Source organism: Cryptosporidium andersoni (assembly GCF_001865355.1).
Source record: "Cryptosporidium andersoni isolate 30847 chromosome Unknown contig_21, whole genome shotgun sequence".
Lineage (NCBI taxonomy): Eukaryota > Apicomplexa > Conoidasida > Eucoccidiorida > Cryptosporidiidae > Cryptosporidium > Cryptosporidium andersoni.
The window spans coordinates 1-25,554 of NW_027122817.1; the positions used below are offsets into that span (position 1 = coordinate 1).

The following is a 25,554-nucleotide window of genomic DNA, read 5'->3' on the forward strand; positions in this document are numbered from 1 at the left end:
ATATTTCTAATCTTCAATATAATATGTCATGCTCTAAAAATTATTTCCCTGTTGAAAAAACAAATCAAATAAATTCTGGTCATAAAAAAAAATTTTGTATTTATATAATTGAAAATGATGGTTTGGTAAGTTTAATTTACTATACTAAAGAAATTTATTGAAAATTATTTTCATTGGAATCTAATACATGAAAATATTGTTTAATACGATCATTTTAATTTTTGTCTACTGGACTTTAAAATATATACCTTAAATTAAAGTAGAAAGAAATATATTATAATGCTAAATTAAATAAAAAAAATAGATAATACAATAAACCTTAATAAAGTATATAGTTGTGATTATTTTGAAATAAATTTAGAAATTTAATACTAATACTAATTAATATTACAATATATTAGAAAATAATTCCTAACATAAAATTGACTTTTTAGACTATTATAGATATTTTTAATATGACTCCTTTTATATATCTTGTAATTATATTATACTAATATTGTAATTTTTTACATATATAATTTAATCTACTTGTATATATCATTCTGCAGTTGGTTGATTAATCATTTTATAGGCAAAATCCAAGAAATCATTTTTAGTACTTTCATTAGCAAATTTTATAGGAATACAGTGACCAGATTTATTCAATTGTATAGCAATAACTAAAGAATCTCTATATATTGGAGCACGAGTATTTATTCGACGAAGTTCATTTTTGTTAGTAATAATATTCTGAATATCACTCCAAGGAATACTTCTAATTTTATCATCACAAGTTAATGTAAGATCATTATCACCTTGAGAATAAACAATTTTACATCTAAGAGGAGATCCATCTTTAAGTACAACACCAGCTGGTAATCCATGGGATAATCGTCTTAAAATTCCTTGAGGTGGCAAATTCATTTCTAAATTAACCTCCTCTTCAGATTCAGTTTTTATAACTGAAGCCTTTGATTTAGTATTTTTATTTGTTTCTTCTAAATTACCTTCATTTACATTCCCAGAAATTTGTCTTAAATATTCTTTACTATCAGAATCATATACAATATCTAAACCATCTCTATGAGTCACAAATGTTTTAGAAATATCTTTATTATCTTCATTTTGTAAAGAAGAATTTTGCTCTATATTTAAATTACTATCCACATATTTATGATTATGATCATATATATTATTTGGTGTATTGGAATATCTTTTAATAATGTTAGGATTATCTATTGAATCACATATTTTATTATTTTCTCTATTTCTTGTATTTTGATCAATATTATCTAAATTTTTAATATGTTTGGGATCTATTGTTTTAAATTGTGATTTTTTATGACGTCTGAATAATCTTTTACTTTTTGAAGATCTATGTTCAACTTCTTTATTACCATGACTATTTAAAGTTTCATTATTTATATCTGAATTATTAGAATGATCTCCACTTAATTTATTATATCTATTAGATAAATATTTACCAATAATTGAATTTCTAGAATTTACAACTTGATATTTTTTTTTATGACCAGAATTTATTTGATTTGTTTTTTCAACAGGGAAATAATTTTTAGAGCATGACATATTATATTGAAGATTAGAAATATTCTCAAGGAAATCATTGTTATGTTCTTTTTTTTCTTGTGATTTTTTTGGTTGAATTATATCAATCTTACAATATGGTGAATTGAAAATATTAGATTCTTTACATGTAGAACAAAAACTTGAATTATTTCTAGGAATTCTATTTAAATGGTTATATAATTCTTCATTAATATCTGAACTGTCATATTCAGAACTATTAGAAAAATTACTATAATAATCCCAAATTTCATCACTTGAATCATCCAAATATTTATTTGAATAGTCAAATTTACATAATTTATGATTATTTGTATTTCTTAAAACTTGATGACTTTTTTTATGATCTTTCAATATTTTATAATTAATATATTTATTATCATCTTGTGTATTTGAAATAGTATCACTTTTTCTTCTATGATTTAAATCTCTATTCTTTTTATATTTTCTACATTTATGCTTATTATGTTTAGAATCATTAAAATATTCATTATCTGAGTCACTATAAAATTTTTGCGGTTTTGTTCTTACGTTATTATGAATTTTATGATATACTTTATGATTTTCATTGATATTATCTGATATATTATCCTTTATATCAATTGTCTGAATTGATTTTGATTGACTTTCGTTGTCATATTTATCTTTTTTATTTAGAGAAAATTCCTTATTTTCTGAAAAATTATTAATATCTTCTTTAGATCTTTCGATCTTTTTATTATTATCATTAGAGGATATAACTTTATCTTTATTTATATCAATCATATCTTTAAAATATTTTTTATGTCTTCTACATTTTTTATTTATATTATTATTTCCAGATGTTATATTATTACTTGGTAATATAGCTTTATCAATTTCTCTCTTTCTATCTTTATATTTATTATCATCAAAAATAAAGTTATGGGTATCAGAATCTTCAATAACCAAATGACAACACATAAATCTAGCAACTTCATCTCCTGACCATTGTTTTATTTCTTTATTTATCTGTTTTCTATATCCATTAATTTTATTTCTTCTATAACGAGCAGGAATACCATTATCTAAATAGTTATCTTCCAGATCACTAGGACTAGGGCACACAATACATAGTAATTCATTATCAATGTTATCCTTTCTAAGAGTACAACATGAGCTTAAGAGATGTTCTATACAGCTCATTATATTAGGATCTTATTTTTGTCGTAGTTATACACTTCTTTATATTCAAGGATTACAATCACTAAAATTTATGGGTAACAGATAATGCATAAACCTGAAATAACTAAAATCTGTCCAATATTTTTACAAAAAATTCTATATAAATTCGTTTTTTTAAGATTCTCTCAAATTTCTTTTCATTGAAAGTGAGTTAGCTATTCAGTTATCTGATTAGGCAAACAAAAATTTTGCATGATTTTTTTTACCGCCTATAATGATGACTAGATATCAGAGACATAACGTATGGTTACCATAACGGAACCTAAGTGAGAGGGTAAAATATTTAGAAGTGCAAAAACTTACCTTATTCATGGAAATATATACTCATTGAAACAACATATTTGATTGGATGTACTTATTTATAAACATAATCAGCTGAAAATTTAGTAGATATAAGACGTGATCATTATCAGGAATTAGTCCAACTCATTTTTTCTAATATTCAAATATTATTAAAATAAAATGGATAGTGGTAATGTTTTGTTAATTCGTCTAGGAAAGACTATGACTAGTATACACCCAAACTCGAGGAGGAGAGGTTTGCAAATAATTGAAAGATTTATTTTGAAACATAGAAGTTCTTTAAATTCACTTCAAATGATTAAATTATGGAAGGGCTTATATTATTGTTTGTGGTTAGCTGATAAAGTTCCTATTCAACGTGAAATAGCAATTAATATATCTAAATTTCAAAGATTATTTACTTCAGTAGAATTATGGAATAGTTTTATATATGAATTTTATAATATGCTTACACAAAGATGGGATATAATTGATAGGCTTAGAATGGACAAATTTATGTTTCTTCAACGTGTTATGATTGCTGAATCATTAGATATAATAAAAAAAAAGGAATATGACAAGGTATATATTGAACATTTATTGAATACTTATCAAATGTGTATATTTACTACTTCTGGTATTGGAATATCATTAATTTTCTGTCATCAATTCCCTCAGGAGTTTGTATATTTTTTAAATTCACAATTTTCTGAAAATAAATGTAATCACGAAAGAAGTAATATTAATATCTTATTTGAACTTATAGCAGAACTATTTGTAAATATTATTAGAGATTGTAATAATCGTGTAGTAATTAAAACTATTCATGAACAATTAATTAGAAGATTTACAAATATTGATTCCCTTTTAAAGGATTCCTTAATAGGAGGTTTACTAGATATTTCAGATATTACTATATCTCAATACACAAAGGAAGTAATTGATATATTTTTGCAGATTGTCTGTAGGAAATTATTTGGTTTGGCATCTTCAAAAGAAATAAACCAATCTAATAGAAATATTTTATATAAAAGTATAGAAATAATTGAGAGTGCTATTCCTAAGATACAAAATATCCCAGAAATATCTGCATTACCAATTAATTCAAAAAATAAGAGAAATTTGATTAATGAAGAGTCTATAAAAAGTTATAAACCTTCTCCTAAAAAGGTTCGTTTTGACATGTCCCAAAATATGAGAATGCTTTTACCAGATTCTTTGGCTACATCTAAGGCTTTAGTCAAATTATTTGCTAGAGACAACTCTAATAAAAAACAGAATGACGAAATCAAGTGTGTACTAGTTAAACAGCAATCAAATAAACAGGTCTCTGAAAAAAATAATATAGGTGATTCTGAAATTGTTGAAGTAATACCAGCAAATGAGGCATTATCTAAACCTCCAGATTTAAGTCATGTACCTTTAAAGAGTATTTTAAAAAAAAGAGAATTTGCATGAATTAATTTATTCATACTTTATTACAATAATTTTTGGCGCCAAATATTCTTCAAATTTAGTATAAGCATTTAAGTGAATAATTGTATTACACAATTTTCCTTTTATTTCTTTTTCTTCTTTCTCTCTTTAAAAAAAAAAGAAATAGTTTAATATTTTGTTTAATTAGGCAAGATAAATCTTTATAATCTTATATATTAACTAGAAGTATTTTATGTGATATATGCAAGAAGACCTGTGGACCCTTAAGCTATCGGATTTTGACTTTTTATATACATATTCTGGTAATATAAATAAAAATAAACATGACCATCATGAGAAAGATGATGTATCAGATGTACAGACATCATATAAATCACGTCTAAGATATTTAGAACAGTGGAGATTTCTTTGTTATGAAATGGAGAAAGTATATTGGAAAAAAAAAAGTATAATTGAAAGTAGAATAAAAACAGGCATTCCATCATGTCTTAGAGGTTTTTTATGGAAAAAATTAGCAAGAATAGATTCTATGAAGATAGCACTACCTGAACATTTGTATTTTCAATTATGCCAAGTTAAAGAAGCTCCTTGTTCAGGAGATATTATTAGAGATATTAGTCGCACATTTCCTAAACATCCTTTATTTCGTGAAAAAAATAGTTATGGTCAAGATTCATTATTTTCAGTACTTAGAGCCTATAGTTTATTTAATAAGGAAGTAGGATACTGCCAAGGTATGGGATTTATTGTAGGAGTATTACTAATACATATGAATGAAGAAGATGCTTTTTATATGTTAGCAGCTATTATAGAAAAATATGAAATGTCAGGGTTTTTTTTACCAGGACTTCCTCTACTAAATAAACATTTAACTGAACTCAGAAATATATTCAAAGAACAAATACCATTGTTATATAAACATTTCAAAAATGAAAATGTAGATGAATCCATGTATGCATCTCAATGGTTTATAACAATATTTGCTTACAGTTTTCATGTAGATGTTGTAGCAAGGATTTGGGATTTATTCTTCTTAGATGGAATCAAGGTTATATTTAAAATATCTATTGCAGTTCTTAAATTACTAAAACATAAATTATTTAATCAAAATTTCGAAGGTATATTGCAAACTTTAAAGGAAGTACCAAAAACTTTACCTATTGATAAATTAATACAAATAACATTAGATATAAAATTAACTAAGAATATTAAAACTTAGAAATTTCCTTTTTGTTTTAGTATGTGAGATTTTATAGAGTTGAAACATAGATACTAATTTCATGACTTTTGTTAATAAAATTTAAGATTATATGTATTTGTTTACACTTTAGGTTGTACCTTTTTTTGTTTTAATAAAGTATAAATAGAAATAACCAAAATTATAGTATCTAATTAAACTTTATATGAAGAAAATACTTGAATATGTTTTATCTCATTGTTATTTGTCCCGGTATCATTCCTGGTGTAGAATTTGGACCCCCTGGTATAAAGGGTATACCACCGGGGGGCATTCCAGGTTGCCCCTGTAAATAATTCATGTAACCTTCAGTTTGGTTAGATCTCTGTTGGTTTCGATTTCTATTCCATCTATATATTAAGTATATTATAATAAGTAATACAATTACACCTCCAACTATTCCGATAATCCATAGTGATGAATTGGGATTATTATTACTATTATTAGAATTTGAATCTGAAGTTAAATGACTAGATTGTAAAATAGGAGTTGAAGAAGATTGAGCTGAATTATTTTCAACTGAAGTTAACCATGTATGAATTTGTTCCATTGTTATTGTAGTTGCTGAGGTTTGTGGAATATCACAATTGCAATTTGGATCAAAGTCGTCACACATCGTATTACAGGTAGTAGAATCTAAAGCTAGAAGAGTACCTGCTAAATTATTAGATTTTATTGTGTGACCATCATATAAAACTTCATATGAGCTATGCAGAACATTCTGTGGATATAATTCAAGTCCATAAATTCTAAAAATACTGAAAAAAATAAATTAAAAAATAAAACTAATTCATGTAATAACTATCTAGATCACCACTTACTACAAGAAAGAGTAAAAACCAAAAATTGAAATTTTAATTAAAATCATCTTATTAAATATTTCAATAAATATTAAATCTATAATATTCTATTACTTCTCAAATAAAAATTAATATAAACTTTTCTTTTAATACAGTATGACTTAGACCAGGAAGACAGAACGGAGTGCAAGACTGTTTACATGTATTATCTTAGGTAGTTTTATAGTCAACACTATTAAGCTTTTATTTAACAATAAATTAGTTTTTATATTAATATAGAAGATATATTTTCATATTTATCTGACAAGAAAATTATATAAAATCATATATATTATATAATTAAGATATATTCAATATTAGCTATATCGACCCTTAAATTTTAGATATTAAAGATATATATCTTTAAATAACAATATAGAATAATTTAAAGATTTTTTGTAAAAGTAAATTAGATATCTAATTCTGTTATATCACTTAACTTTTTCATTAATTCTGATACGGAGATATCCTGTAAATTTTCAGTAATTAATTGATTAGGAGTATAATTAAATTGATCTCTTTGAGAATTATCACAAGATTCTAAAATTTGTATTCCAAATAAATTAGAACTTTGAGATTCATCAAAATTTGTTAAATTATCAAATCTTTTTTCAGTAACTTTTAGGTCATTATTTAATTTCTGTCTATATCTACACCATTCATCACAACAATCTGGATTTGATGCTATCATATACCTTGGGAAAAAATCAGAAAGAGTATTATAACCTAAGAAAAAGGAGGGTTCACCAAAATTAAGAAGATATTTAAGACAATTATTTATTAATAGACCAGCAATAATACTACAAGTAGTTGGTAATGATGCTGCACACGTGCCATTTCTTATAATATTTGTCTCATCTTCATCTAAACAAGTAATAAGAGGTGGAACACATGAATAACAAGCAGTTTTCCCAGGAATAATTATTTGTATATGGCCAGATACTGCATTTTCTGATATTCCTGATTCAAACCATACAATTCCATGTTGATTACATATCTGACTTATTGTTATTCTTGCTGCATAATTGTCTACACAAGATATAACCAAATCAACTAGTGATCTAGTCTTACTAGATGTTTTCAGAATTTCAGAAAATTTATCAGTATTTGTGCATATATTTAAATTGTATCCAATGACATCAATATCAGGATTGATCACTTTCAAAGTTTCAATGCAAGCTTGGACTTTATCAATCCCCTTTTGTTTAGGTGTATAAAATAATCTATTCATATTTGCAAGTTCTACCTTATCATAATCAAAAATAACTAATTTACCAATACCACACCGTACTAACATTTCTGCTGAAATAGAACCTATTCCTCCAACTCCAATAATTACTAAACTAAAATTTTTTATCTTGTTGTAATCATTAACTACTCCCATATTTTGTAGAGCTATTAGGCGACTATAAGGATTATCTTTTAAGTTATCTACATTATTTTGTTCATTCTTTATTTTGTTATTAGAGTCATTATATATATTAATCAATTTTAACCCACTTTCTAAAATTGGACTTGCCATTTTTTATTTGTAGTGTAATTCTAAATATTATATATTCATATATTTATGTAATATTAATCTTTTCCCTGATATTCTATTAATAATATATATTAAAACTAATATAAAATCAATACTATTCCAGAAATTAGACTTGGTATAAAAGTTCTTATTTTTAATTAGTGGTAAATAAACTTGATACTATAAATTTAGAATAATAGCGCTGAATATTGTAGCTAATACGATAAATTTATAATATATATACCAAATTTTACTAAATTATAAGATGGAAACTAGGTTAGATGGAAGGCAATACCTTGAATTACGCCCTATAAATATTAGAATAGGGGTTTTTCATGGTTTAAATGGTTCCTCAGATTTTTCAATGGGTTTATCACGTGCAACAGCTGTTGCGTGGCAACCTGAAGAGACAAATATTATACGAAGTAAATCATATTTAGATGTGATTATCAGACCAAATTCAGGATCTACAGGTGATACAGAAAAACTTTTAGAGCTATATTGTACTCGAGTTTTAGAAGATATTATAGACTTTAAACAAATTCCACGTTGTATTGTTTCTGTAGCTATTCAAGTAATCTCTCAAGATGGTCCAATATTTCCAATATGCTTTAATGCAGCAGTTTTGGCATTATTAGATGCTGGTATACCAATGACTACTACACCTTTAGCTATTTCAATTGCAGAGGCATGCACATACCAATTGAATGATTTAGGTAAGCATATAATTATAGACCCAAATGGTGAAGAAATAGATAAATGTATATCTTGCTCACATTATATTGTAAGTAGTAGAAGCAATCAAATCATTGCATGTTTGATAGCAAAAGGGACAGGTATAACTTACAATGATGAGATATATGACTTTGATTCAATATCCATCGCTATAGCAGGAACCAAAGTTCTATGTAATTATATACGTAATTATCTACAAAAAACATTGTTAGATAATGTAGGCAAGTCATATGACAATAATATTAGTTAAATAGTAATTTATAAATGAAATATATAGCTTTACAAAATATCTAATAATATAAAACACTTTAGAGTACAAAATACTTAATGTAAAGATACAATCTAGTTATCTAATTTACACTTCCAAAATAACATAGTTCTAATTTCATTCCAAAATGAAGTTAGACAAAGTAAGATTGTAAGAATGAATTTCTTCTGGTTTAAACCACAGATTAATCTCTCTCTTTGCAGATTCTGCTGAATCTGAACCATGAATTATGTTGCGACCAGCTTCTTGGCAATAATCACCTCTAATCGTACCTGGAGCAGCTTCACTAGGACGTGTTGCACCCATAATTTTACGAGCTTGAGCAATAACATCAACACCCTCAAAAACCATACATATGACTGGTCCAGTCATCTTTTGAATAAGGCCAGGTAAGAATGGTTTACCAATGTGTTCAGCATAATGCTGTTCCAAAATTTGTGGAGTAGCTACTGTAAGCTTCATAGCTGCTAAACGATACCCACGTTCTTCAAAGCGACTGATAATCTTGCCAATAATTTGACGTTGGATACCGTCTGGTTTAATCATTAAGTATGTCTGTTCTACTGGCATGATCTTAGCTGTTGATTTTGATGGTACACGTGGGAAGCTGAAACTCTGTTTATAGATTCCTATCTTTGTAAAACCTTTAAGGTTCTAAATAATCTTCTTAAAAATAATAAAAGTTAAACTTTGATACAGCTCATGAGACAGAAATTTACTAAGCGCTGGACAAATACCTAAAAAGGCGGGTTGTGTGCTACACTTAAATATTACATTTGCAAGTATATAAAGTAAAATAACTAGAAAATAATTTAATTAGACTAAATATTGAACTTTCATACTTAATTAGATTCTCATTTAGATTTTATCATTAAGACTACAAATAGTTATTAATATATTAGATTCACTTATTAAGAGTGCATCTTGATACTTTTAGAGTGCTCAAAATAACCAGTAAATAATTTGATGTATTTATATTTGATACTTGAACGAAATATTTAACCAAAATGAATCGAACATATGCAGATTATTTAATACCAATAGGTGGGAAATTACCAGTGAAAAGTTCTCTACCAATAATTGAGGATAGTTTATATATAAGACTACTAACTGAAGAAAAGATTTGTCAACAAAGTGAGTCAAAGAAATGGAAAGAACTACATTACTCTATGATTATGTGGTCTCTATCAGGTTTTAGTGTTCTAATTCATGGATATGGTTCAAAGCGTCGTTTTATGAATGAATTTATACAGAATATGTTGAAACCTCAATTTTTGACTCTTGTAATTCGTGGTTACTGCAAACATGTTAAATTTAAAAGTTCCTTAGTTGAACTAATAAATTATCTTGATGATCCTGAAGAAGCTGTCAATATGTCCGAATGGAGTTTGGATATGTTAACTTCTAAAATTAGGAAGCTTTACAAGTTGCAAACTCTTAATTTCTCTCCACAAAAAAGAGCATTCATTATAATAAATAATATTGATTGTATATCTCTTCGCCCATATTTATCTACAATAGCACAATTAGCTCAAATACCAATTTTGTCAATTCTAGTAACAGTAGATAATATTAGATGGCCATTTCTTTGGAGTACATCACTCTTACATAAAATGAACTTTATTTATATTCAGGTTCATACTAAAGATAACTATTCTGTTGAATTAAAGCATCAATGGGAGGGAACAAACCCTCAATGGCTTAATTTATTAATTGAAGATGCAAATTCCAAATCAAAACTTGATAGGTTTGATACTATTTTAAAATGTTTAACTCCCAGCCATGTCCAACTAACAAAACTAATAGCAACACTACAGTTAAATAGCCCTCATGGTATAACAGAAGATCAAATATTCAAGGATGCTAAGTCTTCAATGCTTGTAACAACAAAGGATGCATTGTCACATCTATTGGTGGAACTTTATACTCATGATATACTTGTAAAGGAACACAATAATGGTAAACAAATAGTAAAATTAAGTTTATCCACAGATCTTATCCAAAAATTTTTAGCATAGTTGTATATCCTAATTTATTTATATAGTTTTATCAATTTCCTCACATATATTCGTGGCATTTATTTCACTTACTATATACTTATTAGATAAATAGATTTTCATGTCAAGATACTACTTCTAATTTAAAACTATAATTAATCAATATAAGATTACATTGTCAGTTATTTTATTAGTGTAGGGAGCCTTGAGAATCTCTGAATATCTTTCATTTTTATCTCTATTCAAAGCACTAACTCAAAATATGGTGCATATATTTTAGTAGTTCTATACCGCCAGATGTCTGGTTAGTAATTGTTCAAGCTTGGGATCAGAAAACTCAATAAAATATTGAGTAATATCTCAGTAAGAAAGTTGTCATGAGATCGAGAATTCGTTATTCCTTCAATAATAAAACAGAGGGACTTAACATATTCACTGGTCAAAGTGGTGTACGGTATATAATTTGTGAACAGTTAGGAACTGGAAGTGCATCTACTGTATTTCTCTGTTTCAAGTTAAAAGAACATTCGGATAACCCTATTGAACTAACAGATGAAAAGTTTGCAGTTAAGGTTATTGATACTAAATCTATATATTTGGATCCTAATAGTGAAGACAAGAGGATGAGACTTCTTTCTGAGGCAATGATACTACAAAAGCTTAGGCATCCCCATATTGTGAGTTTAGTAGATTACGCAGAATCAGGTGATGAATTTTACTTAGTAATGGAGCTAATAGAAGATGGGGAATTATTTCACAAAATTGTTGAATGTGGCTCTTTATCTGAAGATAATGCAAGATTTGTACTTAAACAAGTTATAGATGTACTATACTATATGCATAATAAAGGTATAATACACAGAGATCTAAAACCAGAAAATATTTTGATATACAGGACTTTACCAGGCCCATATTATCAAATAAAAGTTGCAGATTTTGGTGTGGCGAAGTTTCTTAAACATGGATATATCCAAGCCAGAACATTAGTTGGTACACCTCAGTATTGGGCACCTGAAGTATTAACTGCAGCCTCTTTTGGAGATACATATGGGCCAGAAGTTGATTTGTGGTCTTTAGGTGTACTATTTTATGTAATGTTAGGTGGAGCTTTCCCCTTTGATGAGAGAAAAGGACATCTTGAAACCTTAATTAAACAAGGTAACTATCACTTTCGATATCCTCGCTTCCAGAATGTAAGCATCGAAGCTAAGAATCTGATTTGTAGACTTTTGACTGTTAATCCAAAAGAACGTTTAACTTTAAAAGAGCTTATGAATAATCCTTGGTTATTAAAGGCTAATCCATCAGAACCAATTATTTCAACTCTTAACTTAGATAATTCGAAAATTAATGAACCTTCAAAAATTGCAGAACCAACTAAGAGTTATAATACGCATGTAACGGATGTAGCAGAGTGTATTACTATAGCAGACTCATTAGGTAGTAGTGCAATAGATTCCTCAAGTTATCTAAATTTAGTTCAAACAATTTCTAATGGTAAGATCAATGATTTAACATCTAAAAATAGTCAAATTATACCTTTTGTGCCAAAAGTGGCTCCTCAAAGTATATCTCATGCTAAATTTCATTTGGAAGGTGAGGCTTTGCCTCAATCAACTGCATCTAACTCTTCTGAAAATATAAATATACCAGGGATATCTTCAAAAACTTTAATTACTCCTAGAACACCTAGTTTACCTTCTACAATTATGGAAATAAATGGACTTCTTGATCTTCAATTTAGTGTAGCTTATAAGCTACAAGGAGTATATATAGCATTTAGACACAATTCAACAATATGTAGAATACTTCAACAACACATTCATAAATGGAGAATACTTCAACAACAATCTTGTTTGGCTATTGCACGATTTAAACAAACATGCGAATCCGTTTTAGATGAACTTCCTGATTTTCTTTTAGCTGTGAATAATAACGAGCCAAAACTGGCAATTGCACTTCTATCACATGTCCGTCAATGGGTAGCAACTACTGAATCAGATGTAGAGGATATACAAAATGGTTATAATAAATTTCTTTTAGAGCTATCTGAGTTTGTTGAATCTGTTAGGGATATGAAAAGAATTTCAGAGACATCTTTGGCTGTAGTATATAAATCAGCTCAACATGAAACACCTCAAACTAATATGTTGAAAACATGTCCAGATGATAGTCAATCATTAATTACTGGAGACAATGAAAATAATTCTGAGACAAATCTTATTAGTTTTATCCCAGATACAACGATGTTCTTAGGATATAATGTTGCACGAGATAGAGTGCTAAGACGTATTGCTGATTTGTTTTGTAATTCTGATATAGAGACAATCTTGGATCCTATTTCTAACTGTACAGCTTCCAGGACTCCAGAATCACCAACCCCATCAACAGCTATACCAAAGATAATATCAAGATCAGATTCCTCAAATAATAGTGTTGAAGAATATAAAGGTCACTCAAATAATAGCTTTTGTATGTCTAACAACGATCATCTGGGGTATCAAGAAATAAGCAGTGATTACGATGGATATTCTAGTTCTCATATATCTTCTTTGTGGAATAATACACGAGATTTACTACTTGATTTCATTTTTCTTCCTGCCAGTATACGCCCAGTACCTCCTTCTGGAATTGAATCTGTCCTTCAAGGTAGTCCTGACTCGGGATGGTCTAATTTAGTGGATAATTTAAGTAATTATCCTATTAACGATTCTTCGACAAGTCAAGACACAAATAAAGTGGGTACATCGGGGATTTCTAGAAGAAGTTCTAAACAATCAAGTTCTATAGTTCAACAAGCACAAGGGCCTAATTTGGATGAGCATGAAGTGACAGGGAACCAATTAAAAGTATCCTATATTTTAGTGCGTGTTCTAGCTCAACTCCGAATGATTGAAAATGTATTAGGACGATGTGCTGCTTTTTGGGGAAATATGAATATTACAATAGAAAAAATTTTACAATTACGTCAACATGCTGAAAAGCTATTAGGATTTACAGAAAACCCTGCTCTTAGAACTAGATTTGATGAGAGAGTTGCTATTTATCAAAAGTTTTGGCAAGAGTTACGTGATATTTGTGAAAAGTATCTGCAATCTGCAGTTTCAAGGCAAACTCAATTGGAGAACCAGGTTGCAGAATTAATGGATACAGCAACTCGAGTTGACACTGTAATTAGCCTTAGAGATCCACCAACAATATAAAAAATAATATAAAATTGAAAGAAAGGTAAAAATTAAGATTCTAATATGCAAGAATTATTGATTAGAAATTTATAGAACTTAAATTAGAATACTCTTTAGTTATTGAAAGGTTCCTTGGTAACTTTGGTCATGATATTAGATAATATATAAATTTAGGACATCTTTTTATATTGTAATATTGTAAATAATATGGGATATAAGTCAAATATATACATGCAATTATAATATTCAACTAATAATAGTTTACTCCAAATTCATGTCTAGATCAACTCTAAGATATAAGAATGTAATCCTGCCACTTTTAGGACTCAATAGGTTCTCATTTGAATTTACAATATAATCAATTCTTATTACCATGTATTACTTGGCAAATCTAGAAAATTTCAGAGTAGATTCTAGATTGAGAAGTATTGAATCCTGTAGATGTATAGGTCCAGACAAAGTATCATATGTAAAAGATGTTGATCTAATAGTTTTTCCTTGTAAAAGTCTTATATTAAGTAGAATCCCTTTTATACATTCTCTGAATGCTTCCCCATACTGATCTAACTGTTCATGTATATTTTGCTTATGTTGATTTATTGAGAAATTAGCCAAAATTACATTTATTAGTCTAGAAACATCACAACCTAACTTGAGCAACCTGTCAATAGAGAAAGATATCTCCTGTATATTTGTCTTCAAATTCAGTTTGTTATTCTCTCCATCATCTAAAATAAAAAGATTTCTTTCAATTCCATCAAGAAACTCTTGATGAACTTTTTGAACTTTTTCGAAACTTGCGCACTCATTCAACTTATTTTGCAAACAATCCCATAAGGAATCAATAGAATCAAAAAGGAGGTTATTCCGAATTTCAGTTACAGATAAAAGAATACACCTAGCCAGGTTGACACCTTTGTTCAATATATCTAAAAAGTAATCCAAATTAGTAGAACTATTGTCAGTATTCAAGTTCTTATTTCTAATAAATTTGGAAACAATGAACCATGTCTGTGTTAATTTGGTTATACAAGTGAATATCTTCCATACATTTCTAAAAATACGTCTATAACGTGATAAAGTGTTATCACATAATAAAAATGATATGGGATCATCATCAATAACATAGTCTAAACCATAAATATCCCAACCAGTATCACCCAAAGTAGGCTCATAACAGAGTAGGCGAAGCCTATCTAAATAAGGATTGATAATTTGATCTCTAGAGTACCTCCTATTCAAACTCTTCATATTAAATTCATTTTTGTTCTTAATTTTATCATGAAATAGTTTAGCCTCATCCAGCACAGCTATTAGTACTTGTATTGCAACATTCTTTGCAGGTTTATCCAATTCACTTGTACTACCTGAAATAACAATATCCCAGAAATCCCCATGTATACCCAGCATATATAATTTAAGTACTTCCAAGTGATTCTTTATATTTCCTTTATTAAAAAGTAAATCTAACAACTCACTATCACATTGCCTTGATAAACCAGATAGATGAGAGTATAGAGACCAAGAATTCAAAACCATTTCGGAAGTTATTTTGAATCCCGATAAATTTTCTGTGGACTTCAAACTATCTTTATTAACTAAAGAGTGTTCTCCATGCTGTAAGCCTTTTTTATTATATGCTTTATTTACCTTTTGTATCAAAAATCTGGTAAAGCCTACATAACCAATTAATCTAGCTGATTCGTATTGCATAAATGTAGGGACATATTCAAAACGAATACCCACAGCTTCTTTATACTGAATTATAAATAAATCTTGAGCCTGATTCTCATTTAATACACCTGTAATTAAGAACAAATTTAGGTTCTCTAACCAGGACAGTAAGCATCTGTTAAAGATATTCACCAGAACTTCTCTGTGATATTCATGCCCTGTCTGAATCCCCAGGTACAAACCCGACAAAATTGAGCTACTACTTGTATTCATTAATGCCTGAAATAAGGCAAATGGTTTTTCTAATCTATATATTTGTTCCAAAACTCTGTGATACAACTTTCTCAAAGTTATAATCTGCTTATTTCCATTAAGTAGTTCCAAATTCGGATTTTGACGAGACTGAAGTCTTGCTAAATAAGATACTGTTTCTTGTACTTGGCTCTGCATAGCTACAATAAATTCATTATAATCTGATATCACCTGTTTTACAGATTCCAAAAATGCTTTACATACACTTCCACTGTTCTTAGTCTTCATATTGCTTGTTTCATCAATAACTAGATTCATTCTACGATATAAAACTCCTAAATAACAAATTTCAGACACCATTGTGCGAATTGTCTCTGGTGCATAAACTGAGGGCATAATTCTAAATTGGTCTAAACTTGCATCATAATGGATAAATTGTGAATCATAACCTTGTAGTGCATACAATATATCATGTACCAGAGCAACTTCTTGAGACGGAGAAAGTAGACATTGCTCTAGTACAAAAAGTGGAATTGTAAATATTGCTGAGGTAGATGATGATTGAGCTACTGGTATTTCTACCAACGTTGAAACCGATGTTCTAGGCCTTAATTGACCTATGCTTTTGCAGATTGTATCAGATGAATCCAAGACCCGCAAATTTCCATCATTAAATTCATCAAATACACTTTTATTACGAATAGATATATTAGAAATATTAGAATTCTTGGTATTCCACAATGGTAATAGCAATCTTAGCACCTTGTCTTCAAAGCGAGCAGAAGACCCATCAGATACAAATTTAGATAGCTCTGGAATTGCTAAACTCAAAATAGAAAGACGATCATAGAGCAGGCTCAACTTTTGAGCTTGTATAGATTTATTAGAGCTTATCAGTAACTCTAGAGCTTCATCCAATGGTGAATCAGATATTGTTATTGATTTTGATCCAGATACGATGTGAGCCTTTATAACCTTAAGAGCTTTCAAGTAGCACCTTTGTACTAACTTTTCTTTGCTTATATGCTTTTCACAATTTCCCAAAGTTTCATGGGTAGCTACTAGATGTTTAACTAACTCCTTAAGTAATTCCGGAATTATAGTAGGCTTTTGCCTTATCTCAGACAGACTATTGCCTTCCCATGTGAATAAATTCATACCTCCTCATCTAATATTGAGATATTTAAGCCTTTACAATATTTGTTTTCTTTCTATTTTCTTTCAAAAGCCTCTCTTCCTTTCTTCCTCCATACCCCCTCTCCCCCTCCCCCCCCACACAAGCACATGGGATCCACTATTGTCTACTTTTTTAATAAAAGCTCTTTTTTTACCGCCGCATAGGTAGATACTTTTGCGTCTATCTTCGGTACTCGTACCGGTATAAGGAATTAGATCTTGAATTTGTTCTGTGACGAGAGCAAAGTCTTTATTACCAAGATTTTAGTAGTTATTTCACATTAGTTTCTGTTTTGTAAAGCTTTGTGTTATAAGCACAATTGAAATATATGATATATGGAGTATGGATAAGAAAGGAATTAAGGGACGAAATGAAGATACTAATTTCGTATGTCTTCCAGCTGTTGTACTTGTAGAAACTTTGGAAGAAGATTCATTTTCACCTATATCATGTGAATTTCCAGCAACACTTTTGCCTATAAATGGAGTGGCCATTTTGAATTATGTTGTAGAAATGTTATCTCGCAATGGAGTAACTGACGCATATTTGTTAGTTCGTGATCACATCAATCTAGTTAGTAATCATATTGAGACTTTAATAAGTGCAAATAAAAAGTTGAAGTCACTTAATTTACACATAGTTCATCTCGGACCTCACTGCAACTCTGCAGGAGATATTTTGAGAGAATTAGAGTGTCAAGTTGATTTAAGAGACGATTTTATCCTAGTAAGAGGTGATTTATTTACAGTAGCAGACATTAGGGAACATATATCTACTCATAAAAAAAAGCGTTTAAGTGGTTTGAATGTTACAATGACAATAATATTTGCTGAATGTCCTCCCCTAAGTACACTAAGAACAACAGCTACAGAGTGTATCGTAGCTTATGATATGGTAGACAACGAATTAGTATTTTGGGGAGAATTTAGTAAGTCTTTGGATATGTCCTTAGATTTAAGTTTGTATAGACGTAATTCAAAAAGTGGTAATACAGAAATTCGCTATGATTTGCTTGATGTTGGGATTTCAATATGTTCTCCTCAACTCCTTAAAGATTTTTGTGAAACGTTTGACTATAATAATATTCAACATGACTATGTTAGAAATGTACTGACATCTGATATTAAACAAGAAGAAATACATATTGCAATTCTTAGTCAATATGCAGTACGAATCCGTGATTTTAGAACCTATCATGCAGCTCTCCAGCATGTTTGTGAAGGCTGGGCTTTCCCAGTTGTACCTGATTACTGTAGTATAGTAGGTCAAACAATCCAACGTTGTGAAAATAAAAGCGTATTTTTAGGTAATGCAGTTACTATTAATCCGAATTCTGATTTGGGTCCTATGGTATCTATTGGAGAAAATACAACTATTGGTAACCATGTTGTAATAGAAAATTCCTTTATAGGCCCAAATTGTAAAATTGGAGACCATTGTACTATAAAAGGTTGTATACTTTTAAGTAATGTAACTATTGGAGATCATTCAAGTGTTCAATCAACCTTTATATCAAACAATGTGACAATTCACAGTAATGTTTTAATTATGCCATGTTGCGTCTTAGGATCTAATGTCTCAATTGGTTCCTCAAAAGTTATTGAATCTTTCAGCAAAATTTCTACATTTACCTCAGGTAAAGTAATATCTGAAGTTAATAGCCCAGTAATTAAGGGATACCATCTAGCATCTAAAGATGAATTAGAGAAGTTAGGAATTGGACCTAACTGTGTTGGGATTTTGTGGCCTTGTGATCATAATATGATTCATCAACAACAATATGCTTTGGGAGGAGATGCACTTAGTAGTATTATATTATTTGAAAATAATGTATGTAGGGATATTAATAAAGAAATTAATTTGAATACTGATAGTGAAGGTGACAGTGAAGATTCTCTTCATACCCAAGTGGCAGAACAAGATATAGAACAGGATCTTAAAGAATTTAGACATGAGGTTATAACCCTTGTCAAATCAGGCCTTTTAACTCCCATACATATACCAAATAAAATATTGGAACTTAAAGGCCTTAGATTTGCCTTTTTTAAGGATGATTTAGATGTGTTAGATTGCTTGTTACCAGTTGTTCTCATGTATCTAGCTGACAATTCCCATGAGTTCTTACTGGATAGAAAAAGAATAAACTTTGAAGATTTTCTTAGTTTTGTCAAGTACTGTGGAATTTATGATCTGTTCTCAGCATTTTGTAGACCGGACGAGTTGAATTTTACTTATTCTGTCTGCGATGCCATCTTGAACTTTTGTTCCAACAATGAAACTTTAAATTTCGGTTCTTTGTTAGTTGCATTTGAAAAGTGTGGATTTATTAATCAAGACTTGATACCTAATTGGTATGACTTATCTTTAAAGATAAGTGAGGATAATCAAAAGCAGGAACCTTTAGATATTTTAAAATCTGACTTTGTATGTCGGTATATAAAGTGGATTCGTGAGGATGATAATTCCGAAGATGACTGATGATCAATTAAATTAAATTTAATAATACTAAAATTAGTATTTCTATGAATATATTTCTTAATAATAATAATACTTATATTTCCTTAGCATTATGTAGGTGGAGATCGTGAAAATGAACGACTTCTTCTATATCTATATTCAATATCTTTATTAACTACTTCAATACCATTTCTTTTTTCAGGTCTTATTTTCTTATGAGAATCTCCACTTCTACTCAACTTTTTTTTAGGTAATATATCTTCATCCTCTGTTAACAATTTCTTGTCTATTAACTCTTTAACTACTTCATCTACCTTTGCTAATTTACTTTCCCATTGTAACTTCTTAATTTGTTGATATGCTACTGGAACTGAAGATAACATCACATTAGACATTGTATATTGAATCTCAGAGGTTTGACTTAGATTTCTCATCATAAATTTAGGAGTTGATATCCTTAATACTCTATCTCCAAGTACTATATCTTTATTTTGTCTTCTAACTTTATTCGCTTCTTCTTTGTTCTCAAATTCAATAGTACAACGAAGACTTTCATCACCAATTTGACGTTGTTCAAAGCTTATATCTAAGATAGACCCAAAATTTGAAAAGAAAATTTTCAGTTCATTTTGGCTAAATTTCTCTGGTATGTTCTCTACGAGTATAGTACGTGATAATCGTTCTTCAAGTGTATTAGCACTTCTCTGTGTAGTTGACTTTGGAGATATCTTAGGATACTTCATATTTAGTTTAATTGGTACTGGTGCAATAACAGTTATTGACATTGGTACTCCTAAAAGTGTAGATCCATTTAAACCCATGGCATTAGTAACTCCACTTGAGGTCTTGAAGTCTACCTGACAGAATCTTTGACTTGTACCTGGGTAAACATGAAAGCTAACACCTAAAATCTCATTCTTTAAATCTTCAAATGCTTTACATACTGATTCTTCTGTAGCCAAAGGTGATATATTTTTGATGAAGATGCTGTTTGCAAGACCAAGGGCCTCGCTGGCCATTACCTAGTTAAAAAAAAAAAATAATTATATCAAAGGAAAGATCTCACTTCAAAAAAACAAACTGGATAAATACTTAGGTTAAAAGATATATTATTAATATAAGTGGGAAAAATTCTACTATGTAGAAGTTTTTTCCTTTTTATCCTTACGGATAGTGTCAATACCGGTATACTGCATAAATTTTTACCGGTAATAGGAGTTGTCAATAGGTATCAAGTTTTTCAGATTTAGAAAAAAAAAGTCCATGAGAACTAAGCCTAGAAATCTATTTTTTGAAGATTTTATCAAATTTTTTTAAGATATAAAAATAAAATATAATAGAGAAAATATGGAAAAATTACAATCTTTAAAATCTGAAATAAAGAAAATATCAAATTCTTCACAATCTGTAATATGTGATTTACAATCTTTAAAAAAACATATTAAACAAGCAATATCTTCCGAACAATACGATATCTTAATTTTTGAATCAATTGTTGTATTATATTCAATGGGTCAAAGAAAAATAATTAGATTATGTCTGGAAGATCTAGAAGAGATTACAATAATAAAATTATTAAAACTTATAGAAGATATTCCACCACTTGGAGTTAGTAATATTAGTCAAGAATCATCGAATAGGAATGTGTGGTTGAATGAATGCCTTTGGTATTTAGCTACAAGATACAGAAATACTACTAGCATTCACGAAATATGTAAAGACTTGAATATTGATATGATGTTAGATGAAAATAATGAAAACTCTTTATTTTTGAAATTAAGGGGTATGATTAAAATATCTCAGAGTGTTATGGAAAATTCTCTAAAAAATTTAGATTCAGTGACTAATGAGAATTAACTAGAAAAGACCCAAAAAAAAAGTCCAAAATTGAAATCAACAAGAAACATTTAATAATTTAACTCTAATATTATTAATTTCAAAATTCTTTTTTTATGATAATAAAAAAAAAATACTGATTTATACAATAATTCATTTGTATAATAAATAGCTATTATATTAATAATATATAAATGATAATGTTAAATAGATACAAAATTAATAAGTTATATATATAAATAATATATTATTTATTATTTAGATTTAGCAGAAATATTAATTATGCCAATTTAGTACACAATTTATCTTTTAGAACTTTTATTTCTTCTTAATTTCTTTAATTTTGAATTTGTACCTATCTTCTTAGATATTTCTGATTTATCTCTTCCTTGCTTATTTTTTGAACTTTTTACTACCTTCTTATTAGTAAAGAATTTATCAAATGACTCTTCTACTGGTATACTTTTATCTCTGTTTGCCTTCCATCGTTCTATTTCTTTAATATTATTTTTCTTTTCTTGAGCTCTTAATTTCTTCTTCTCAACCTGAATTTTCTTAGTAAATTTCTTCTCTATAGTTCTCTTTTTTCTATTCTGAACTGCCTTGATTTTTTCTTCTTGTTTAAGTAAATCTGCTTTGATTGACCTCATTTGAGCATCACTTTTTAACATCTCAGCTAACATATCATTTGGACGATTCCATTTAATTGCTAAATCACTTAGTTTATTACAAGCCTCTTTTACATTATTTAAAGCAGTATTATAAAAACTTATTTCTCTTGCTAAACTGTCCTTGTAGTCAATATCTAAATTGCATTTGTTTATAGGGGCAGTAATAGCCAAAGTTTCAATAAATGGAATCTCTTTTATCCCATTGAACGGCTTATATCTAATCTCTTCAGCTCTATAAAGAATTCTCTCAGAGTTTAAAATTAATTTAGGTCCTGATTATTAAATAAATAAATTGTGATATTATATTTAAAATAAAAAAAAGAAATATACAGTTATCACTTACCAGTTAAACCATTTGATTCAACTATATCTTCAACTATGTGAGTTTCAATATCACTATCTGAGTCCATCTAAAAAAAAAAAACAAAAAAAGAACAAAAAAAGTTAACTCTAATATTAAAAGGGAAATAGTACCTTTTTTTAAAGAGAATTGTCAACTTCCATTTTCCCGCTCTAAATTACAATATGAAGATGTAACTACTAAAATTCCCTTTATATAAGGAAATAATAAAATATTCTAATTAAAATATGGGGACTATAAAAATTTAGATCAAATAGACTTTTAATCATAAATATGCAATATTAAAAGAATCTATTCTACAATATCTTCTTTCCGTCTTTTTTTTTTTTTTTTTTTAATATATCCTTTTCAAGTATAATATTTACTTGATTGGCTTTCCTTATCATTAGATAGGTGCATGCTTTTCAGAAATTTGTCCACATTAGCATCAAATATATAATATTAAGTATATTATAAGGGAAATAGATGCTTATTATGAATGTTGAGTTTTATTCGAGTATGACTTTGAAGTTGTAGACTCCGTTCCTTTTACTCCTTTTTGATCACTTAAAGATGATTTCTTATTAGTAATTGAATCCCTATCAATATTGCAAAAATCTCTATCAGTATTTGAATATGTTTCATCCCTATTAGTGGGACTATTTTCTGAACCATCAATACAATCTGTAGATCCACTATTAGTTAATTTAGTTTGACAGTTATCAGATTTCGATGTTGATTTTGAGCTAGTATTTAATTTACTGATAGTAGTTTTACCAATATTACAAGAAGTCCCATTGTATCCATCAAACATTGTGTCCTTTCTGCTTTTCTGTGAATCTTTACAATTTGATGAAAATTCCCCAATTTTAGTTGAATTTTCAGATTTATTAATATTACTTGAACTTTTATCATAGTAACATTTATCATTATTTCTAGTAGATGATCCTGATTCACTTTCTAGACTATCTCCATATGAAGAATTTACAGAGTTAGAATTATGCGATTTAGAAGATTCCTTTGTATTATGATTTTGCATTGAATGCCTAGTGGAAGAATTTTTACAATCACTATAATTAGAAGTATCAACATTAGAATAATCGACATAATCAGAACTTTCCTTTCTATCTTTTTGTTTCTCAGATACTCCAGAACAAACCTTTTTACTTTGATCATCTCCAGATGTAGAAGCATCTGATGGTCGTTTTTTCAATAAAGCTTGATCTTCAGATTGACTTAAGCTTGTCTTTGTAGCTTGATTTGGGGATGCATTTTCTAGTTCCATTATTCCTTTATTACTAAAATCCACACCAATTATAAAGAAAAAATAAACTCCGTCTTATTTATTGTAAAATAGTCAGTAATGAACCTTGATATAACCTAAATATAGTCCACTATTGGGCTATATACCATATGCATGTATACATGTATTGAGGATTATATCTCGAGATATAATCCTCAATACATGGAAATCTACATGCATGCAAAATCCAATATAAAGTAATATCAAGAACCTTAGAATTGGATGTTGCATGCACATATATAAACCTATATATACATCTAGTCAAACATTAATATTTCTGAAGAACTAACCTCGTAAAAATAAAACCTATGTGAACATGCTTTCTATGTAAATATAGGCTTATATGACTTGTACAAATAAAATATGTTTTCATTGTATCTTCTAATATAAAGCTTATTACTTATCATTTACTTCCCAAGTGTTATAAATTAGTATTCCAAAAAACCTATTTTGACAACTTCTTAACTATCCAAGAAGAAAGGAGAGGAGATCAATATAACAGTGGAGCGTCCTCCAAGTGCATCCCCCTACAAACTTTACATGTTAATCTATCATGTTTTGGTCCTAAACAGCCACATGTAGCAGTTGTCTTATCAATAACAAATTCTGTATCGCATGCAGATGAATGTAGAACATTATCAATACGTCGTTGCACTTCATTTCCATTTGCAACGATACGAAATTTAGGATATTGATGACATTCAGAGAATACAGCTCCACATTGACTTGCTAAATTTCCAATAAAACCTCCATTAGTTAATTTATTATCTTCAGTATCTAATACATCATCAGTAGTATTATTAATAGTATCCGAATGAGCAGAAGTTACTTCTGATTCTAACTGTGAAGATGAATGTGATATAAATGACGCTACATTTGTTATTACTCTTGATGATGGGACTGAATAAACTCCATCCCCCTCATTTACCCTAATTGATTGTTCAGTAGATAAACGAAGAGCCTCTTCCTCTGCAATACGATCTGCTTCTGCCTTTGCTATTGCAAAACGCCCATCATCAGTGTCAATTTCCATAAAACTTGTACTACCAGATTTTGCTATCATCAATACAATTACACCCTCTTCTAATTCTACATTAGTTTTTATATCTTCAGGGAAATTCTGAAACTTTGGTATTCTTAAAAGATAGCCATCATTTGTTGTTGGAATGGACTGTTTACTGCCCATTATATTATATTAACCTAGCTGGATTATCAATGGATATATAACAGAATATTGGATATAGTACCCTTGGTATTTTTGTTAATTACCCCTAAAGCACCAGTTATGTTAGATTTCTTTTTTTTTTTCCTTTTATTTACAAGCGCTGAGTCCCTAACTCAAATTACAATATTTCTGCTATATTCCACACAACCACACGGTTTCAATAAAACAAATAATACAAGTCGAGACGTATGATAAATGTCTTCCATTGCATTTAAAGATACGAAGAAAAACAGAATATAGCGCCTTACGTATAGAGTACTAAAATATACGTCTAAATATATCATAGAAAAAATAGCTAAGGATTTAGGTTAAGAATTAAAAGTGATTATTTATTAAGTAAACTAGAGATATATA

At 28.7% G+C, this 25,554-nt stretch overlaps 16 protein-coding genes across 16 annotated transcripts; 7 read left to right on the forward strand and 9 right to left on the reverse strand.

The window, feature by feature from the left end:
* Positions 1-537: 537 nt before the first annotated feature.
* Positions 538-2,727, reverse strand: cand_014270 (uncharacterized protein; the record flags this gene model as incomplete). The annotated part of the gene is made up of 1 exon (XM_067211662.1): positions 538-2,727. One exon carries the CDS (start codon positions 2,725-2,727, stop codon positions 538-540), a length of 2,190 nt encoding a protein of 729 aa, XP_067069457.1.
* A 501-nt stretch (positions 2,728-3,228) lies between these two features.
* cand_014280 (nucleolar protein NOP52) lies at positions 3,229-4,506 on the forward strand (the record flags this gene model as incomplete). The annotated part of the gene is made up of 1 exon (XM_067211663.1): positions 3,229-4,506. One exon carries the CDS (start codon positions 3,229-3,231, stop codon positions 4,504-4,506), a length of 1,278 nt encoding a protein of 425 aa, XP_067069458.1.
* Positions 4,507-4,726: 220 nt separating this feature from the next.
* cand_014290 (TBC domain-containing protein) lies at positions 4,727-5,704 on the forward strand (the record flags this gene model as incomplete). Its single annotated transcript, XM_067211664.1, has 1 exon — positions 4,727-5,704. The coding sequence occupies one exon, from the start codon at positions 4,727-4,729 to the stop codon at positions 5,702-5,704; it is 978 nt and encodes a 325-aa protein (XP_067069459.1).
* A 208-nt stretch (positions 5,705-5,912) lies between these two features.
* cand_014300 (uncharacterized protein) lies at positions 5,913-6,590 on the reverse strand (the record flags this gene model as incomplete). The annotated part of the gene is made up of 2 exons (XM_067211665.1): positions 5,913-6,480; positions 6,544-6,590. The coding sequence occupies 2 exons, from the start codon at positions 6,588-6,590 to the stop codon at positions 5,913-5,915; spliced, it is 615 nt and encodes a 204-aa protein (XP_067069460.1).
* A 380-nt stretch (positions 6,591-6,970) lies between these two features.
* Positions 6,971-8,083, reverse strand: cand_014310 (THIF family protein; the record flags this gene model as incomplete). Its single annotated transcript, XM_067211666.1, has 1 exon — positions 6,971-8,083. One exon carries the CDS (start codon positions 8,081-8,083, stop codon positions 6,971-6,973), a length of 1,113 nt encoding a protein of 370 aa, XP_067069461.1.
* Positions 8,084-8,345: 262 nt separating this feature from the next.
* Positions 8,346-9,065, forward strand: cand_014320 (3 exoribonuclease family protein; the record flags this gene model as incomplete). Its single annotated transcript, XM_067211667.1, has 1 exon — positions 8,346-9,065. The coding sequence occupies one exon, from the start codon at positions 8,346-8,348 to the stop codon at positions 9,063-9,065; it is 720 nt and encodes a 239-aa protein (XP_067069462.1).
* A 135-nt stretch (positions 9,066-9,200) lies between these two features.
* On the reverse strand, positions 9,201-9,653 carry cand_014330 (nucleoside diphosphate kinase; the record flags this gene model as incomplete). Its single annotated transcript, XM_067211668.1, has 1 exon — positions 9,201-9,653. The coding sequence occupies one exon, from the start codon at positions 9,651-9,653 to the stop codon at positions 9,201-9,203; it is 453 nt and encodes a 150-aa protein (XP_067069463.1).
* A 437-nt stretch (positions 9,654-10,090) lies between these two features.
* On the forward strand, positions 10,091-11,101 carry cand_014340 (origin recognition complex subunit 2 family protein; the record flags this gene model as incomplete). Its single annotated transcript, XM_067211669.1, has 1 exon — positions 10,091-11,101. The coding sequence occupies one exon, from the start codon at positions 10,091-10,093 to the stop codon at positions 11,099-11,101; it is 1,011 nt and encodes a 336-aa protein (XP_067069464.1).
* Positions 11,102-11,457: 356 nt separating this feature from the next.
* cand_014350 (protein kinase domain-containing protein) lies at positions 11,458-14,283 on the forward strand (the record flags this gene model as incomplete). Its single annotated transcript, XM_067211670.1, has 1 exon — positions 11,458-14,283. The coding sequence occupies one exon, from the start codon at positions 11,458-11,460 to the stop codon at positions 14,281-14,283; it is 2,826 nt and encodes a 941-aa protein (XP_067069465.1).
* Positions 14,284-14,643: 360 nt separating this feature from the next.
* Positions 14,644-17,349, reverse strand: cand_014360 (SPC97 SPC98 family protein; the record flags this gene model as incomplete). Its single annotated transcript, XM_067211671.1, has 1 exon — positions 14,644-17,349. One exon carries the CDS (start codon positions 17,347-17,349, stop codon positions 14,644-14,646), a length of 2,706 nt encoding a protein of 901 aa, XP_067069466.1.
* Positions 17,350-17,710: 361 nt separating this feature from the next.
* cand_014370 (uncharacterized protein) lies at positions 17,711-19,846 on the forward strand (the record flags this gene model as incomplete). Its single annotated transcript, XM_067211672.1, has 1 exon — positions 17,711-19,846. One exon carries the CDS (start codon positions 17,711-17,713, stop codon positions 19,844-19,846), a length of 2,136 nt encoding a protein of 711 aa, XP_067069467.1.
* Positions 19,847-19,935: 89 nt separating this feature from the next.
* cand_014380 (RNA recognition family protein) lies at positions 19,936-20,844 on the reverse strand (the record flags this gene model as incomplete). The annotated part of the gene is made up of 1 exon (XM_067211673.1): positions 19,936-20,844. One exon carries the CDS (start codon positions 20,842-20,844, stop codon positions 19,936-19,938), a length of 909 nt encoding a protein of 302 aa, XP_067069468.1.
* Positions 20,845-21,172: 328 nt separating this feature from the next.
* On the forward strand, positions 21,173-21,682 carry cand_014390 (uncharacterized protein; the record flags this gene model as incomplete). Its single annotated transcript, XM_067211674.1, has 1 exon — positions 21,173-21,682. One exon carries the CDS (start codon positions 21,173-21,175, stop codon positions 21,680-21,682), a length of 510 nt encoding a protein of 169 aa, XP_067069469.1.
* A 281-nt stretch (positions 21,683-21,963) lies between these two features.
* Positions 21,964-22,742, reverse strand: cand_014400 (uncharacterized protein; the record flags this gene model as incomplete). Its single annotated transcript, XM_067211675.1, has 2 exons — positions 21,964-22,604; positions 22,676-22,742. 2 exons carry the CDS (start codon positions 22,740-22,742, stop codon positions 21,964-21,966), a joined length of 708 nt encoding a protein of 235 aa, XP_067069470.1.
* A 423-nt stretch (positions 22,743-23,165) lies between these two features.
* Positions 23,166-23,957, reverse strand: cand_014410 (uncharacterized protein; the record flags this gene model as incomplete). The annotated part of the gene is made up of 1 exon (XM_067211676.1): positions 23,166-23,957. The coding sequence occupies one exon, from the start codon at positions 23,955-23,957 to the stop codon at positions 23,166-23,168; it is 792 nt and encodes a 263-aa protein (XP_067069471.1).
* A 508-nt stretch (positions 23,958-24,465) lies between these two features.
* cand_014420 (uncharacterized protein) lies at positions 24,466-25,161 on the reverse strand (the record flags this gene model as incomplete). Its single annotated transcript, XM_067211677.1, has 1 exon — positions 24,466-25,161. One exon carries the CDS (start codon positions 25,159-25,161, stop codon positions 24,466-24,468), a length of 696 nt encoding a protein of 231 aa, XP_067069472.1.
* Between the last annotated feature and the right edge of the window lie 393 nt (positions 25,162-25,554).